This window comes from Plectropomus leopardus, chromosome 16, assembly GCF_026936395.1.
Source record: "Plectropomus leopardus strain MGB_pleo_1.0 chromosome 16, ASM2693639v1, whole genome shotgun sequence".
Lineage (NCBI taxonomy): Eukaryota > Metazoa > Chordata > Actinopteri > Perciformes > Serranidae > Plectropomus > Plectropomus leopardus.
In genome coordinates this window covers 16,183,355-16,200,910 of record NC_142191.1, presented here as the reverse complement: position 1 = coordinate 16,200,910, position 17,556 = coordinate 16,183,355, and the positions used below count along the sequence as shown (strand labels likewise).

General features: G+C 38.4%; 1 protein-coding gene across 2 annotated transcripts; it reads right to left on the bottom strand.

The window, feature by feature from the left end:
• Positions 1 to 5,776: 5,776 nt before the first annotated feature.
• prep (prolyl endopeptidase) lies at positions 5,777 to 17,001 on the bottom strand. Of its 2 annotated transcripts, XM_042503784.2 has the most exons (15): positions 16,769 to 17,001; positions 16,343 to 16,417; positions 14,553 to 14,686; positions 13,704 to 13,834; positions 12,757 to 12,966; positions 12,304 to 12,425; positions 12,098 to 12,203; positions 11,639 to 11,830; positions 11,312 to 11,509; positions 10,784 to 10,887; positions 9,245 to 9,476; positions 8,507 to 8,638; positions 8,214 to 8,370; positions 6,547 to 6,853; positions 5,777 to 6,052 (listed from the first exon to the last, which is right to left on the bottom strand). In XM_042503784.2, the coding sequence occupies exons 1-14, from the start codon at positions 16,904 to 16,906 to the stop codon at positions 6,559 to 6,561; spliced, it is 2,226 nt and encodes a 741-aa protein (XP_042359718.1). In that variant the 5' UTR covers positions 16,907 to 17,001; the 3' UTR covers positions 5,777 to 6,052; positions 6,547 to 6,558. The 2 variants fall into 2 exon arrangements, with proteins under 2 accessions (XP_042359718.1, XP_042359717.1); XM_042503783.2 differs by having other exon boundaries at positions 5,777 to 6,853.
• Between the last annotated feature and the right edge of the window lie 555 nt (positions 17,002 to 17,556).

Here is a 17,556-nt window from a genome sequence, read left to right as displayed (position 1 = left end):
CTTAATGTAACACTAAAAATCAACAGTCCCCAAACCCTCTCTACTGATCTGACATCTGCTCCTCACCCACTCAGCCTTGTGTCCTCACTGAGCATTGTTAGGAAACTGGTTTCAGATCAGTGATTGGGAGCCAATATGACCAAAGACTCAGGAGAGAGAGAAATAAATAGCGCCATCCATCGGCTCTCTGCAGACACCTGCACGATCCCTCATCCCACACTGAGGCGACAGACTCCCGAGACCTTTATGGCGTCTAAGATAGATTGATAAGCTACATTTTATCGCGTAAAGTCAATTTCCTTTTTTTCTTTAACAAAAATGTAACTTACAGACATGTGATTCAAACATAACAAGCCCTAATGGACAAAAGAAGCTTGAAGTGTGTTTATTAAATTAAATACACTTTAGGCCTCATAATAAATTATTTATTTTACAAAAGGAAAAATTCACATAGAAATGAAACCCCGTCAAACTTCCAGGAGCTCAGCTTCTATTTCGGTCTGTCACTTTAACCAAAACTCTTAAACTTTTATTTCTTTAATTGTGACATAAAACATTTCTGGATCTTTCACTAAGCAGAGCCCGCTTAGCTCCTAGTGAGGGATTTTCCGTGCTGCCTTTAGAGAAAGATACAAATTAAAAATAAATAAGTAAATAAGTTTGGTTCTATTGGATTTTTGTTCCTTTTATTTTGTCAGATTACTCCTACGCCTAAAGAAAACTAAAAAAAAAAAGTCAAATTACAGCCATTATAGCTGCAGCATTTATATCTAGTCGAGAGATATTTATTTATTTAACTAAAGTCTTATAGTTCTTCCGCCGAGTAATATAGTTCCTCAGCAGTTGCGGTGGCGGAGTGGGGATTTCCGGTCGGCGCATTAATATTTCAACATGGTCACAGGTGTGCGCTCATTGGGTGCTTTAGACCGTCTTCAAATGTGTAAGCCAATCAGAAATTAGGACCCGTTCCAGCAGTTTTACCATGAGTTTCACCAGACTTTTTAAGTCAGATAGTAATATGACGAGATTTGCATCAAATGTGTTAAAACTTGCATTTCAGAATCCATTAGAGTTTATGAATATGAAGTCTGTGAAAAACAGAATTCAGATGGCTTTTAAACTCTAAATGCACCGCCAGCTTTGGCTCAAAAATGTGAAACCAGGTTTGCTTTTTAAAAGCCTGCAGCCTCTGTGAGGGATGAAGGCCTGCAGGATTTCTCAGGACTGTTAAGCGCCCTCTGCTGGTTCATTACTCTCTCGTGCTCGTGCGCGCACGCGCACACATACATTGCACACATAGATCGCTTATGTTTGGCTGTGGCATGTTTAAAGGGAGACTGGGATTTTTCTGGTGATATTTTTGATTCTTCCTTTTCATAAATATGAGCCAACAGTGCTTAAATCATGCATGAAAATTCTGCAAAATTTGGTTTTGTGCTAAAATTTGAATTTTCCCACTTTATGGTGCTGGAATTGTTTTTTTTATTTTGTTTTTTTGTTTGTTTTTTTAGTGTAGGTCTAAATCAAATCCTATGTGCATTCCTTGTGTTTTTCAAAACATGCAAGAAAGACTTTGAATTGTTCGTTCATTGGCTATGATGTGACAAGATGAACATGTATTTAGTATATTTTTACAATTAGCTTTTATTCATTTACATTGTTTAAAAGCCTACAAACATTGTTTATCTTACTTACCTTTAATTCCACTCCTTTACTTTGAAAGTTGTGCAGTGAGTCCCAAAGAGTAACACTGAGGAACAAGTGGTGTTAATGTCCATAGAGCTGAAAAAATTAAAGAAGACAATTTAGTGTCAAAGTATAAAAGCCAGTGAGTAATTTTTTAAAATAAAAAATGCAAGTAATATAATTTGCATAGAAGAAACATTAGTTTATTTACATGTGCATAAAACAGGTGTTGCTCTGCATTTAGTTGTAAAGTTTAGTTTTCTAGAACATTTTACAAATAGATTGACTTAAATTCAGTGGAACAGAATCTGAATACTTTCATGTCAAAATCTTAATAGTTTCATCTCAAAACTTCCATTGAACGTGTCAGTTTGTTTTTGGGGTTTTTTTTCACTGAAATCAGGATGTTTGGAGGGGGTACAGGGTAACAAGCATTTAAATCTTCCTAATTTCCCCAAAAATGAGAGAAGAAAGAAAAAACATGCATTTAACTTTTCTTACATTGAATTGAGGGTGACTTGGAATTTTATTTGATAAAACTTTTCTCTCTTTTAAAGTTGTGCATTTATTTAACACAATGTCAAAGTTTATATTCATTTTTAAAAAGTTCAGTATTTAATAGTTAATTTTAAGGATGTTTTACTAAGAGTTTTTTGTTGCTTTAGCACATAAATATATTTCTGTCAAGCTGGGACAGATTTATGCTCCTAAATGCTCTTTTCAAGGTTCATGCTGTAGTTGTCCCAGATGTTTAGGCCTAACAGCCTTCTCTCACCAGACATAGGTAATTAAAATGTTATATTTCAAGAAAGTTATTGAAAACGTGACTGAGTGCATTTTAACGGTAAGGTAAATCAATTTGTTGTCTTGTTACTTTAATTTATCAATCATGTCCAGTTATAGCCTTAAACTTCATTTTAATGTTCAATTTCAGCTATAAATAAGACCGAAAGGTAAACATAATAAAACGAAAAATAACTAAATGTTACTTTCTTTTTTTTTTAAGTTTGAACAGTCTTTTGTTTCTATGTTTTGGTGAATTTAAATCCTACTCTGAAATGAGTTTGGAAAAGTCAGGTTGAAAACATGTAATATATGGAGTCTTTCAAAAGAAGCTGCTCCATAAAATTTCCTCCATCAACATGAAAGTGGGACATCAGAGAAGTTCTTGAACATGTAACATGTATGTTGAGTAATCCACATGGGGCCCTCTGTCAGACCACCCTCATTTTCTGCTCCTGCTGCACGTGTTGCTTATTTTCAGAGTGACTGCCCCCTGGTGGAAGACCTGACACCCACAGCTTCAGGTTTGCTCTCGCTCCCTTATTCCTATCTGTGCAGCGACATCAAAATGCTTAAGAAAAATCCAATAAATTCAATTGAATGGGAAAAAATCCAGTTCTTGAGTGTTTATTTATTTTGGAGCTCAAACTAAACGTTGCTCTGTGGCCAAAGATAATACTGAGATAAATGTGGATACTAATTCTGTTTTTATCAGTATAACCTGTTCTTTTATGGTCAAATTTTTAGATTATACTTGTGTGGATCACTTCTTTATGTGTCAGGAATAAACTTATATGGCAATAATATATTATAAATAAGGGTGCAAATATGTTTGGATCGATAAACACACCACTAACCTGCAGGAGGTGTTAAAGGGACAGTTCACCCTAAAAATAAAGAAAATACATATTTTTCCTTTTACCTGTAGAACTATTTCTCACTCTAGATTGCTTTCAGGGTTCATTAATATTAAGGCATGTTAGGAATGAAATTTAAGAACAGTTTTACAATAACCAGAATTAAAGAAAAAGATCATGTGAATATCAAATGTTTAGGTTTAGGGACAATGTTTCTCTAATATTAGTTGTAACATAAAACATAACTTATTTTAATGATGTTAATGCAAGGGGAATTTGGTAAATTTTGTACATTAAGAAAAATAATATATATTTTTTTAAAAGTGACCAATTTTTAATTTTTACAATGCAACATCAGAAAAAATAAAAATAATAAAATCATTCTTCCCAAGTCTAAGCAAGACTGATTTAATACATCTTTATACCAATTAAGCCCTTATTTTTTGATTATTGAATTAATTTTAATTTTAAGACTTCTTAAGGATCCGTAGGAAACCTGGTTTTCGTGAGTTTGGGAGTGTTGAACATATCGGCCAAAGAGATGTCTGCTTTCTCTCAAATATAACACCAATAGATGGTACTCTGCTTAAAGTGCTTTAAAAAACTCAACAGCAATGTCTCTTTCCAGAAATCACCCGACCCGATTACTCAAGGTAATCCACAGACCTCGTTGTGAGCAATTACTGCAGGAACTATTTTCTCTCTACTGAACTACATCTGCCATCTGTATCACTGCGCAGGGGGAAGCGTAGATCTACTGCCAGGTCACTTAGCAACACTGAGCTAGCTGATATTACAGCTCAGCTGAGGACAACATTAATGTTTAATTAATTAAACATTAATAAAATTATCACATCTCACCCTGCCACAAAAATGTGCCTCTCATCAATGAGTAGATGCACGCGTCCTTCTGCGTAGTGATACGGTTGGTGGGTGTAGTTAGCAGAAAGAAAACCTTACATGAAACTGCTCACAAGGTCTGTGGATTATCTTTAGTAACCGGGTCATGGCCATTTCTTACACATTTTCAAGGACAAAATTTCAAAGTTTCCATGACTTTTCAAGGATTTATAACCACAGTTTTTATGACCATTCCCAAGGTATAAGGTGAAAAGATCTGCATAAAACACTTTACCCCAAATGTTGATTATATTAATATAGGCTGTCTGCGGACACAAAGCAGTAGAGCTCCAGGAGTTAACAGAAGTGAAAGCAGACAGTTTGGCTTTTTGATTAATTTGCTTGAAAAAAAAAAACCCTCTGTTTTTTCAAACTACCACTTTCAGGGTAGATAAAAAAAGAATCAAAGTGTGTATTGGCAATTGAGTGACAATTGAAAGCCCTGGGCTGCCCATATCCAACGCTCAATCTCAAACATGAGGTACGATTCAATCGTGTTAGTGGGGTATTGATATGGAAATTTTGGGATTCATGAGCCTACATAAAAAATCACATTGCGACAGCATGATTTTTTTTGTGCCACCTGCCCAAAATGTTACCCAGACCCGTCAAAATCTGCTGAAACATAATTCCAGCTGACAAACATGGAAGGTGAGACCAAAGGCAGGGAGAAACTAAAGAAACAGACGTGATGAAAAAAACACATCATACTCTGATGTAAATCTACCCAAAGCTATATTACCTCATTGCTACAAAAATGGCCTTTATGTTACATTATGTGAGACACTATCCACGGAAGATTACTTTAACATTTTATTGCTTTACTGTTCTAAAACTTTTATTGGTTTTTCTAATTCCATTACTTTTCCAAGCCAGGAAAATGAGATTTTGGATTTCTATGACTTTTTTGGGTTTTTCATGGCAGAGGGGAGCTCGACATGTTTTCTGGAGAGATACTTTGCTTTTGAGTCTTTCAGATATATATTTTCTGGCAAACCACATAATCTAGATTCAGGTTTCCCACACATTCTTATGGACAAAAATTTCAAACCTGTTCTGTGACTTTTCAAAGACCCACATTTTTTTCTTGCCTTACTTGACCATTATGTAGTTTCAGCAGCTGGCATACAGGATCGCACTGATAGAAAATAGGGAGAAAATGAAGAAAATGTACATGATGGCAAAAAACAATAAAAAACACTGTCACGCATCAGTGCATATTAGAGCTACGTTGACCACTTCAGAAAATACGTTTGCCATAATTTTTGCATAGTATGAAGAGGTATTTATGGAAGATTCCTGTAAAAATGTCATTACAAACAACAAATCCCATGACTTTCCCAAAACTTTCAATGATTTTGACTATTTAAATGACTTTTCCATGCCTGGACAATGTGACTGTGAAATTCCGTGACTCTTCTCGGTTTTTCATGACTGCGGGAACCCTGTAGATCGACAAACAACACGGCAGGTAAGAGGAAAAATATGTATTTTGATTCTGGGGTGAAATGCTCATTTAACTCTGTGACAGAATAAATGGCCGTGATAAATCAGTTTAAAAAGTTGTTTATTGTAGTTGTGGCATTGTGTTCTGTTCCCTTTAAAAGGCAAACAATCAGCACATGTCAAGAGGTAGAAATCATTATCAGTCTGAAAGAAATGAGGGGACTGACATTTAAACACACTCACACTCACACACTTTCACATGCACACACGAGATGCAGTTTTTTGCAAGCTCACCCACAGCAATACTGTCGACTTGCACGGTCATCATTTGCACTACACTCGTACATGCTGGAGTCAATCAACACGCCACAGCCTCCATTCTGTGCACAGACATAAAATAAATAATGAGCATCATGTTGAAGCACCCAGAGGACACAGAAACTATCTTTAAATAAACTTTTGCCACTTTGACCTCATGACTGTAATTGCTGATTGGTTGATTAATTTAACCGTAAAGATAGCCCCCTCCTTTAAAACACCCAGTGATAATGTAGTCATTTCATTAGGACTACAAACATGGCCTACAGCAGAGGGTGCATTAGCTGTAAGTGCTGCACGTTGGCTGATAGTTGTGTGCAGGTGCAGCCGAGAACCTGGTGAGTCTGTATCAAACTAACACAGACGGAGGGAGGGACAAAAGTAGGTAAACAAAGGAAAGACAAAAACAAAAGATGTAGTGATGGCAGAGTAAACGTTACTTAAAAGACCCAATACTGTGTTGGTTTAAAGTTATAAAGAAGGTGTGAACAGCTTGTATGAAGAGTATTCCCAAGATGAGAAAATAAGAAAACAAAACAAAACAAAACACACGCACTTTAACGGGAGGTTATTTGACCCAGGAGATGTTGAGACAGCGGGCGATAAAGGCGTACGTGTCGGCCACCTCCTGGATCACCTTGCTAGTGGGCTTGCCGGCGCCGTGGCCTGACTTTGTGTCCACAAGGATGAACAGAGGGTTTGTCTGCTTGGCGCTGCGGCCTACGATGTACTGCAGGGTGGCGATGTATTTGAGGGAGTGGAGAGGCACCACCCGGTCATCGTGGTCCCCTGTCAGGAGGAGCACCGCAGGGTACTGGACCCCGTTGCCTTCTGGTACGCGGATGTTGTGGAGCGGGGAGTATCTGGCAAAGAGGAGCAGGGGGAGGGTACAGAGTACAGATGGCTTCTTGAGATACTTCCAACCAACAGTCTAAAAGCCCAAAATACTCAAATCAATATCACATGACAAAGAAAAGCAGCCAATGTTTTTTTGTTTGTTTGTTTTCTGTACATACAGTACATGTCTTCATTATTATCATTATTTTTGTTATTACCTATCCTTATCCTTGGACAAGGACCCGCTCCCTATGTTGATATAAACTGGTCATTCTGAGGTGACAAAAACCCAACAACTCTTAGTTTCAGGTAATCATACACTAAAGAAAACAGAATTATGATTATATTCAATTTCTGTAAATAGATCCCCTTAAATCCTACACCCTGGACCTTTTTTGTCTTAATTTACTAATCAGTTCAATCAATCTAATTCCTTGATAATTCCAAATAAGCAGCTAATTTCCTCTAAATATAGTAAAATCAAGAAGTGTAGTTTAAAGAGAGCATCTTTTACTCCTGTGTGGTTGACTTTGGTTTCCTGGCTGAAGTCCAACATCAAAGTTAAGTTGCTCTTAATTAGGTCTATTACATATGCAAGTCAGCGTCTTCCTCAGTGTTTTATAGCAGAGGTGGACCACCTCACTTATATCATAAAAAAATCAATACACGTTTATGAAATAAAACATGAACCTTTATGGGAGTAAAGCAAAGGAGCTGTTTCACATAGAAATACATACATTTAATGAGTGTTAAGACCATCACCTAACAACACTGAAAACAAGACAAGATGGGTCAGGATCCGGGTGCTCTATCACTGACGGTGATATAACAGGGGAACTGCTGTCATTAATATTTTTTTGTCTGGAGCATGTTGTGATTTGAATCAGTGAGAACCACATCTTGAATGAGCACTGATAACTGACTCGATAATGTTTGCAATCAGCATTCAACTCACAGTTGCATTTCTTTTGTTGCTGCTCAGCACAGAATAGTTGTCACATGCATTTTCATGATGGGCATGTGCAACTGACTGATGAATGTATGTGTTGTTTTTATTGTTTTATTTTACTGTGTATGCATTATAGTTTTGGGTTTCTTTAACCTTTTTAACTTTAACTGCAGTTCTATCTATCTATCTATCTATCTATCTATCTATCTATCTATCTATCTATCTATCTATCTATCTATCTATCTATCTATCTATCTATCTATCTATCTATCTATCCATTTCTACTGGTGTCAATACAGAGATGATGAAAGTTAAGGAATTCCCAGTCACCACAGCTGCAAACAGTTCAACAGGAAATGCGTCAGTAAAGTAGTTGATATGAATTCAGCATCCTGTGTACTTTACCTTGCTAATATATGTATATTGCGAGCACTTACTTGATGAGCCATTCAAACTGCTCTTTGTCTTCAGAACAGCCAAAGTCTGTGGTCCAGGCGTGGCCGATGGTGAACTTGTGGAATTTCAGCATGTCCATGACGCCCACCTGAGCGACAGCACAGCCGAACAGCTCGGGCCTCTGGTTCACACAGGCCGCTGAGAGAGGAAACACACTAGTCAGACACACCAGAGACTGATGATAAATGATGCATAAAAACTGTCTGAGGCTTTATTTGGAAAAGATTTTTGCTCTATAAAGTCTATGTTGTTCTTTAGACAGCAGCACACATACCTACAAGCAGGCCACCGTTGGAGCCTCCGTTTATAGTCAGCTTGGAGGGAGAAGTATATCCTTCCTTGACGAGATATTCGGCTGCACACTGGAAGTCTGTGAAGCAGTTCTGCTTGTTGGCCAACATGCCAGCTAAAAAGGGAAAAAATACAAAGTATGTAAATAAGCAGTTTGTGCTCTTACCCAACTATATGATCGTCAGCATTGAGTGACACACCACGAGAGTGAAGAGTGGAGGAGAAACAGCAGCACATACAGGTCCAGGTGGAGAAAACAACCCAGTCATTTACATATATGTACTATTTATAGATTGAGCGAGTGCGTTTTGCTCTGTGCTTTTGCCACATGATTTTGTTGAGGAGTTGCGGTCCCTACTGGCTGGATAAGAGCAGTAACGAGTCAGCAGTCAGTGATGGTATAAAACAGTCAATAAAACTGTTTTTTCAACAATTGAAAAATCAACCAAAAGAAGATATTGAGCATCCAGTCATAAATATGTATAGATAATACTAGACTGACTGGTCTGTTACTATGCAGGATAAGCTGCAGACAGACAAATATACAAACACACACACACACACACACACACACACACACACATACACACATACACACACACACACACACATACACACACACACACGCGCGCACACACACACACGCGCAAATGCATGATCCCCCCCAGGCTTATGCCTGGCAGAGAAAACATCAAAGATGGATGAGCACAACTCCCCTCACCTTTGTGCCAGGTCTCCCCGTACTCTCCTCCTCCTCGGATGTTGGCAACAGCCAGGACTCCCCCCAGATGCCTGACAAAGATGAGTCGGGAGACGCTGTAGCTTGGCGTGATGGAGATGTTAAAACCACCATAGCCGTATAGAAAACCTGGATGGGATCCGTCCAATTTGATGCCCTTCTTGTGAACGATAAACATAGGGATTTGAGTGCCATCCTTGGAGGGATAGAAGATCTGGCAAGGACATAGAGAAAGACACACCATCAGGGACACAAACAGGACTGGAAACAGGGCCAAGAAATAACAGGGAATCTTAGACACATATGGGAGCAGTGAATAAGGAATTAACAGACAAATTATCTTTCTGTGTTTGTTCTGGTGCTAATAAGGGTTTAGCAGTGAAGCTATTCTTGAATCTTCATCTGTCCTTGTGACTGAGGCAGATGAAAAAAGGGGACAAAGAGACTCTTATATAAAAGAGTGTCCTCTGTGCTTATTTTCACTTTTACAATATTATTTCTGAGGTCACTGTCCTCAGTATGATCATAACGGTTGATCTGACAATAAGACACAGCAACTCCAGAAGCTCACAGCCTTAATTTAAATAACATAATGTCATATTGAAAAATTGTTCGAAGACGATGAGTTCAAAATTACAACTTGCCAATTTTTAATATCCGTCAGTCACAATTTAATACTGAAAAGGGGTTTGAAAAAACATGTTTTGGTTCTCAGATGACCGAAAGATTTTGAAGCATTTAAGTTTGCCAGTTTGTTGCAAAGTCCAGTGAAAGAAGTTGAAATAGACTGCTTAATCAGTACTCATTTTAGACATTCTGCAGTAAATGTCTCTGTGAGTGTACAACAATAAGTGCAACAACAGACAGTATGATCACTTTATCAGCACATATTGAATACAAAAATGCAGAAATGTGGTGCTAAAGTGCTGAAAGCTAACTTGCGATATTCTCCAAAACTGAGGAAATTGTTGAGAAAAAAAAGGCTATCACCAATTTGGATCACAGATTTGGATTTTCAATATAAATATTCGACGAGTTAGGGTTTTTTTCTATACAAAGTTTTAACAGGCTCCAAAGTACATTCAGTGGCATTCATATGATAGAGTAAAAAAGCTAATAGCGCTCACAAAATGGTCACGTTCAGTCAGAAATGTGCAACAGCATTTTTTGCCAATACTAGATATCAAACAAAAGCCAGAGAATGTAACGTATTAAGTTGCTGTGAGCTCTAAATTTACCACTTTGTTTTCTCTCCTTTCTCCTCCTCCGTGCTGCTGAATGAGTGTCTGCAGCAGCTTGTACCAAAGAGTAGTGTGAAAGTCAAGAGGGCTCACTCCACAGCAAAGTTGGGGGACCAAAAACCAGGAGTACACGGTAAAGCAAACTAGCAAAAGGACTAGCAAAAGCAAAAACAAAAAAAAACTTTCAAGGGGCAGCCCTAACCAATATATTGTCCAACCCTACTAATAACCATGGACATTATGTCCTCAAACAAAATAAAGCACTGAGTGTTGTGGTTACCTGGGTGGTCTGGTAGTCGGAGGGGTTGAAGCCTTTAACAGTGACCTCTCTGAAGATGTGGGGCTGCAGCGGCTCCTTTGTCAGGTCGCAGTGGTAAATGATGGCTGAATGCAGCAGAAGAAAAACTGTCATCTCATTTGTTCTACAATCTTTAAATCACTGAAAGTACTTGCCAAAATTATTTTTCTCTAGCTTATTTCTTTCATCCTCATACAGGGCACAGTTTAGATATGAACATACTAGCTACAACCCTGAAATGACACCAAAAGTACAAGGCAATGGAGCAAGAGTGCATACTTAATTTAGAGTTGTATGTGTCTAATTGTACAATCGTGTTATATTGCAATATTAGCAGTCTGTTTCCTCATACTTTACCCTGTGCATTTTGCAGCATCTAATGGTCTAAACTCTTTAATATCATTTTCTACAGCTACAAATGTCATTAAGTGACAACATCTACGACTAATAAACAATCTGAGCAGTGATAGTAATAAATAAGATAACACTATATATTTAGCGTGCTCATACCAGGGGAGAGGAAGGAGGTGAAATAATAGAAGATCTCAGAGTCCCTTTTCCGTCCTGTGAAACCAACCACTGAGCCCACGTCCAGAGGGAAGGTCCTCAGCTCCTCGCCTGAGCTCAACCGGTACATTTTTAACACATTTTTCACATCGTGGAGGAAACACACAAACAGGTAGCTGGAGTATGTACAGGTGGCAAACACTGCAGAGAGAGACAGGGAAGAGGCGACAGGTGAGATAGCAGAAATTTGCACTTCAGGTGGAATCAAGAGAAACACCCATTTTCACATATTTCAATAGTACAGGTCACATGAGGGTTGCAGCTGCTCACCAATAACATCCTTATCATGTTGAGGGATGAGCTCTTTCCAGCTGCTCTGAGCTGGAGAGGCAAAGTCAATGTTGATGAGGCGGTAACGCGGGGCGTCCAGGTTGGTCTTGAATGTGAACAACGTGCCCTCGTTGGTCACGTACTCGTACTCGGCGTCAAAGTTGTCAATGAGCTTAACCCATGGCAAAAGTCCTAAACATAAGGAGTATTTTAATTCAATAATGAGACCACTGATTGTGCATCGACAGACAGATAGACAGACAGACTACAAAAAACTATTAAGTCACAAAAACAGTGGTAACCTTCTGAGTGGCAGCTAGACAAAAAAAGTTTATTTCCAACCCTGTTTACCAGGTAATAAAAAATAGCAAGTTGTAATGCTGATTAGTGGGAAAAAATGCATTAAAGCATTACAGAGGGACAGAGATGAAGAAAATAAAACAAACAAATCCATCATACCTGTAATACCCTGAGGAGTGGTCTGAAGGTCACAGTACCACAGTCTGTTGACCGGATCACAACCTTCCCTGATAGACAGCAGCACATAGCGCCCATCGTCTGATACCTGCAATTAACATGCAATCACTAAATGCTACCTGAATGTCAGTTAACGTGCATTCTTCTAGAGTCATTTATTTTTAATCTGTAGGAGCAAGAAAAAATACCTCAGCTCCAGCCATCCACTTGGGGTGGTCAGGAAACTCGGCACACAGCACGTCCTCAGACTGCGGGGTCCCCAGAACATGGAAGTACAGCTTCTGGTGCAGGTTGGTGGAGGTCTCAGTGCCTACAAGACAAAACATTTTAGAATCAGTGTCGCCCCCTTGTGGTGGCAAAAAACAGTTTGTCTGGTGACAGATGTAATGAGATGAGAAGGGCGTATGAACTGCAGGAACAACACTGACGCATCAAAGTTGTAAGAGCAGTGGAAGCAACAAATCCATCAGACTAAAAAGAAAAACACATGAAAGGATCTAAATTTATTTTTAGTCTCAAATGCTTGTTTCAAGTATTGAGCTTCACTAATTATCATTTGTTTATTAATCTGAGGGATAGTTGAAGCAGCCACATCAAAGTTTAGGATTTAAATAAGCAGCTTTACACTGTCTTGACCTCACCGTCACTCTTGCCCTCCTGCTCAGGGTAGGAGTTGTAGAAAAGTCCCTTCCCATCATGAGTCCAAGACATGCAGCTAAACTTGACTCGCTCCAGGCGGTCCTCCAGAGGCTTGGCGCCTTCAACCTGCAGGAAGTGGATCTCCACCCAGTCCGAACCGCTGGCGCTGGTGCCGTACGCCAGGTATTCCCCGTCCTCAGAGAATGCGTAGCCTTTAAATAATCAGAGGAACAGAAACAGAACATTAACAAAGATACAATCAATTAACATTATTTATTTATGTGTCAATCTGGATGCTTTACATAGTGGGCTTTTCCAAAAAAATGTGTACTATAATTACTTAATATGTTATTGCAATTCAAAGAGTTCAATATCAAGAAGTGCAAAAACACTAAAGATGTCCAAAAAGCAAAAAAGACAACAAAAGAACCCATTAAAGGTACATTATGCCAGTTATTGTTTGTAAACCACGCTCACCAGCAAAAGATAAACTGATAGACTATATTTAGCATTTTTTCGTGTTGTGTCACTTGGATGCCTGCTGGCATCTGGTCACTACCTTCTGATAAATCACCAACCTCGCCTGAGCACTGTTGGGGTACATGACCATAAACTTCCCAAGCACAGAAAATAAAAAATTACAGGCAGAGGGCAGAGTCTCTGCAGAGAAATACACTGTAACACACCCCTAGATTACCTCTTTATGTGTCGATACAATTTTTAATAAGATCCTGCATAGTATATCTTAAATAAAATAAAAATGAAAAACCTCTACGATGCACGCGTTGTTTTGTTTTGTCCCTTGTCTGTTTTTTTTCTTCTTCCTTCCATATATCTTTACATTTCTGCTTGTATTTGTACTTATATCTTATGTTAATGTCTGATAAATTGAAAGCTCTCAATGAATAAAGTTGTTTTTTTTTGTTTTCACAACAGTCTGTGTTGTTACCTCGCAGGGCAACAGTCCCATCATCAGAAAATGTGTTTGGATCCAAGAAAACGGTAGGCTCAGCATCCAGGTTCTCCTGCACGTACATCACACTCTGGTTTTGGAGGCCTGTGTTGTAGAAGTGAAAGTACCTGAAAACGAGGGGAGACATTGTTAAATTTAAAAGGATCTCCACAGATATTGTTTGTGCTCCACAGATGTGTCACTTAAGTGCTGAAACATGACTGCATCTACCAAGGATAAAAAATGGGATCCAGCTAAAAACCAGCTCAAAATTGTCAAAAGTCCATTGGAATCATATCCCCCTCGAGCTTATCAATCTTTTCTACTGGTGCTGGCGTGTTTTTCAGACAGGAGTGCATTGCAAAACATTGACTACAATGTCATATGACTATGCTGCTGGAAACTTGCAGCAAGAAGCCATATTAAGGTAAGATGCTGATTTACCTTTTAATCCACTGTATTATATGTGTATATATAAAAATTACTTCACAGTTGCAAATGAAAAAGGACATTTTTGAACTGAGATGGATACCTGTAATTCTGTATCTGACTGAAGAGAAGAATATTTCTTTTTCTCTCCTTCCTTTTCTCTCATGCTATTTTCTTGGAATAGTGTTTTTCTCTTCTTAAGAACTTTGATTGGTAACTGAAAATGCTAAATGAGTGGAAACCCCAGCGATGTGCTGTAACATCCATTTTAGCTGTCAGACTGTTGCTACGCTGTGTTAAGATTCAGAGATAGTAAAATTTTTTAATTTAATAAATTAATAAAGACTAGTACTGCAAAGCAAAATTGATAATGGCATTGGAATTAATACGATCATCCCTTATTGTGTTGTAGCTTACCTATTCCCCCTCTTGAAGGGACAGCTATACTTGGGGTAGTCATACAGCTCAGTCATGCGCTCCTTGAACAGGTCTCGCACCTCGCAGCGCTCTAAAAACGGCAAAGTCAGCTGGTTCTGAGCACTCACAAAGGCCTGGTGGAAGATGACACAACACAGAGAGGTTTTACTCCTCAGTATGATAATCTCTGCGGTCGGTTACAAGAAGCAGATGCACTGATTTATTCGAATACCTTTACTGAGTAAGACCAGAACAGCTGTTTTTACATCATGTTCCAGACTAAAGTAAGTTTTCACTCAGCAAAGTCATCATGATCACTCAGTCAACAGGCTCGGGACAGGCCCTGAGTGATATCAACAAAATTTAAGGCTTGTGGTTATATCTATGAATGAATTGTTGCATGAACTTCAGTATAATGTAATCCATCAGTTCAAAAACAGTGAAATAATAATAAATATATGTTTATTGGGAGTGGGAGTGTCTTTGGTCTTCATTTAGGATCCTTGTGGCCACGGGTAGAAATGTATCTGGTACCTTCTTCTCAACCTCAACATGGAGAAAAGGCAGTTATCTTGGTGGTTGGGGTCTTAAATGATTCTCCTTGCCTTGTTTTCGCAGCACCTGGTGTACACATCCTTAAGACAGTCACTATAGCATGTTAACCTCAATGAACTGCTGATTGCAGGGCCTTGCAGTCCTGCTTTATGCTGTTACCAGGCAGTGATGTTCCCTGTCAGGACTCAATGGTGGAGTAGAAATTCCTCAGTATTTAAAAGGGAAACATTTAATTTCCTCAGGTGTCAAAGGTAAAACAGTCTCTGCCTTGCTGTTTTCAGTAGGTCGACCGCTATCGTTTTTTCAGGACCAATAGTGATTAACGTTTCTCAGTAGTTTATGAGACTGATAACCAATATTTGGAACAGATATGCATTTACAATAAAAATTTCAAAAATTCTGTCAATATTTAGATTTTGGAATATAACAACCTCCAACACAAAACTTTGTTAAAATGCCTTAAGCAAATGTTTAATAAAAACTAAAACTTTCAACATCATATACAGTAAGTTCTCAGCAACTTTGTTTTATAAGGTCAAGTGAAAATTTAAATAAAAAATGAATAAATAAAAATTGCTCACTGAGGTTTTACCAAGTATAAGTTCCTCCCATGCTGACACTTTCTTTGCACTTTTTAAATTAATTTATTTTATCGAGATCATTAAAATAAAATGCAGATACAGATGATGGTCAAAATGCCAAATACCGGCTCCAGTAATCATCCAAGCTGACAGTCTGTCAAGATGACAAGCTGTCCACCGTCTCCACCAAGGACTAGGGCTGCAGTGGTATACCGGTTTCAGGGTATACAGTGGTACGAACACTGTTGGTTATCATGATATTGAAAAAAAAAATGCAACTGAATGGAAAACCTTGCCTTTATTTTAGTTATTGTTAATAGGGAGACTACTGAAACATACTTCCATTTAGTTTCTTTGCTTCTTCTTCCCAAAGTCTGCTATTATCAATTGGGCTACAATTAACTTTGACTTGATTAATCTGTGAGGCACTTTAGGTTGCGTTTGGGTATGAAATGTGCTACATAAATAAATTTGCCTTGCAGAATGGCAAGACTAACGTGTGTCACTAAACAAATATAAAACACGAGATAAAAAATATATTTGCAGAAACAGTTAGATTTAGACACTAAATTTCTTGAGTCTTCACCTGAGAGCCCAGTTAAATGTGGCGATAAACACAAATAAGGATTTAAAGAAATCAGATATAAAGATTACCTGTGTCTTTTCACTGTCCGGGTCCTCCAGCCAGCTGTATGGATCTGGCACTTTGTTGCCATGGTAGTTATCCACCTGAGACAGGTGAAACAGATGTTAAAAGCTGAGCTAGCTAGCTAGGTGTGGCAAAAACATGACAGACTTGAGCTAACGAGATAGCAGGTCCAGGTTAGTTAGCAGCGTTAGCCAAATAGCGAATAATATGTTAGCGACTAATAAGCTACTAATAATTGAAGACGGCAGTTAAGTTAAGGTTGACTGGAAACGGTTGCCCAAACATTTGTCAACAAACTGGTTGTCAGAGCAGGCTAGGCTAACTAGCATGCTAACAAAGCAGACGCTCACTTTAATGAATGAAACAGCATGATGATTAAGCACCCCGGCTTATTAGCACGCTAGGCTAGTTAGCTAGCTACATTTACTTACAACTGCATCGTCGCGGTAAGCCTGTGGATACTGAAAGGCCATTTTGGAGGTCAGTTTTCGGGAAGTGTGTAACAAATATAGATGCCTGGCAGACTGCAGAAGTGGTTTTGAAACGAGCCTCTGGATCCTGTAAAACATAAACTTCAGGCGCTGAGGATTTTTGGCAGAGATGTTCAGCTTACACACAGTCAACAAGCACTTTGAAGAGAACACCGCGGGCTGCTGCAGGGTCAGCACAAGTGTGACAGCGCCCCCTATTGACAAAAAACAGAACTCATAGAGGATGAATAATGTGTAGCGTGCACTGGCCACCTGTGAAGCACTGTTATAAAACTCATGAAGCACTCTCCTCTCAACATAAAGTCTTGTAATACTACTACTACAACAACAACTACAACAACAACTACTACAACAACAACTACTACTACTACTACTAGTAATAATAATAATAATAATAATAATAATAATAATAACAACTTTTATTTTTTTGTACAGTATATTGTTCTTTTATCTATTATATGTTATTCTATTTGACTTTTACCCTTGTGCTGCTGCAAAACTTGAATTCCCCCCCTGGAGATCACGAGATAACTAGAAAATGCATTTCCTGCAGAACATGAGTGTGGATGCTTAAAACTGAAATCAGTTTAAAACCAAGGCTGAAAATGGGGAAATACTTAGCTGAAAATGCAGATATATATTTTAACAATTGCTAGAAATATCTGAAAAGTTGGCAGAAATGAAAGCTGAACTGCTTTAAACTGAAAAAGCTACAGGTTGATCTGGAA

What these genes read in the sequence shown, in the direction of transcription:
- prep (XM_042503783.2), bottom strand. Translation starts at nt 16,906, where the DNA reads ATGTTTTACAGGATCCAGAGGCTCGTTTCAAAACCACTTCTGCAGTCT. An exon ending in CAACGGTGGCCTGCTTGTAG is followed by an intron (nt 8,371 to 8,506) that starts GTATGTGTGCTG and finishes TTCCTCTCTCAG; the next exon opens with CGGCCTGTGTGAACCAGAGG. An exon ending in CAGTTTGAATGGCTCATCAA is followed by an intron (nt 6,854 to 8,213) that starts GTAAGTGCTCGC and finishes CCTCTTTGCCAG; the next exon opens with ATACTCCCCGCTCCACAACA.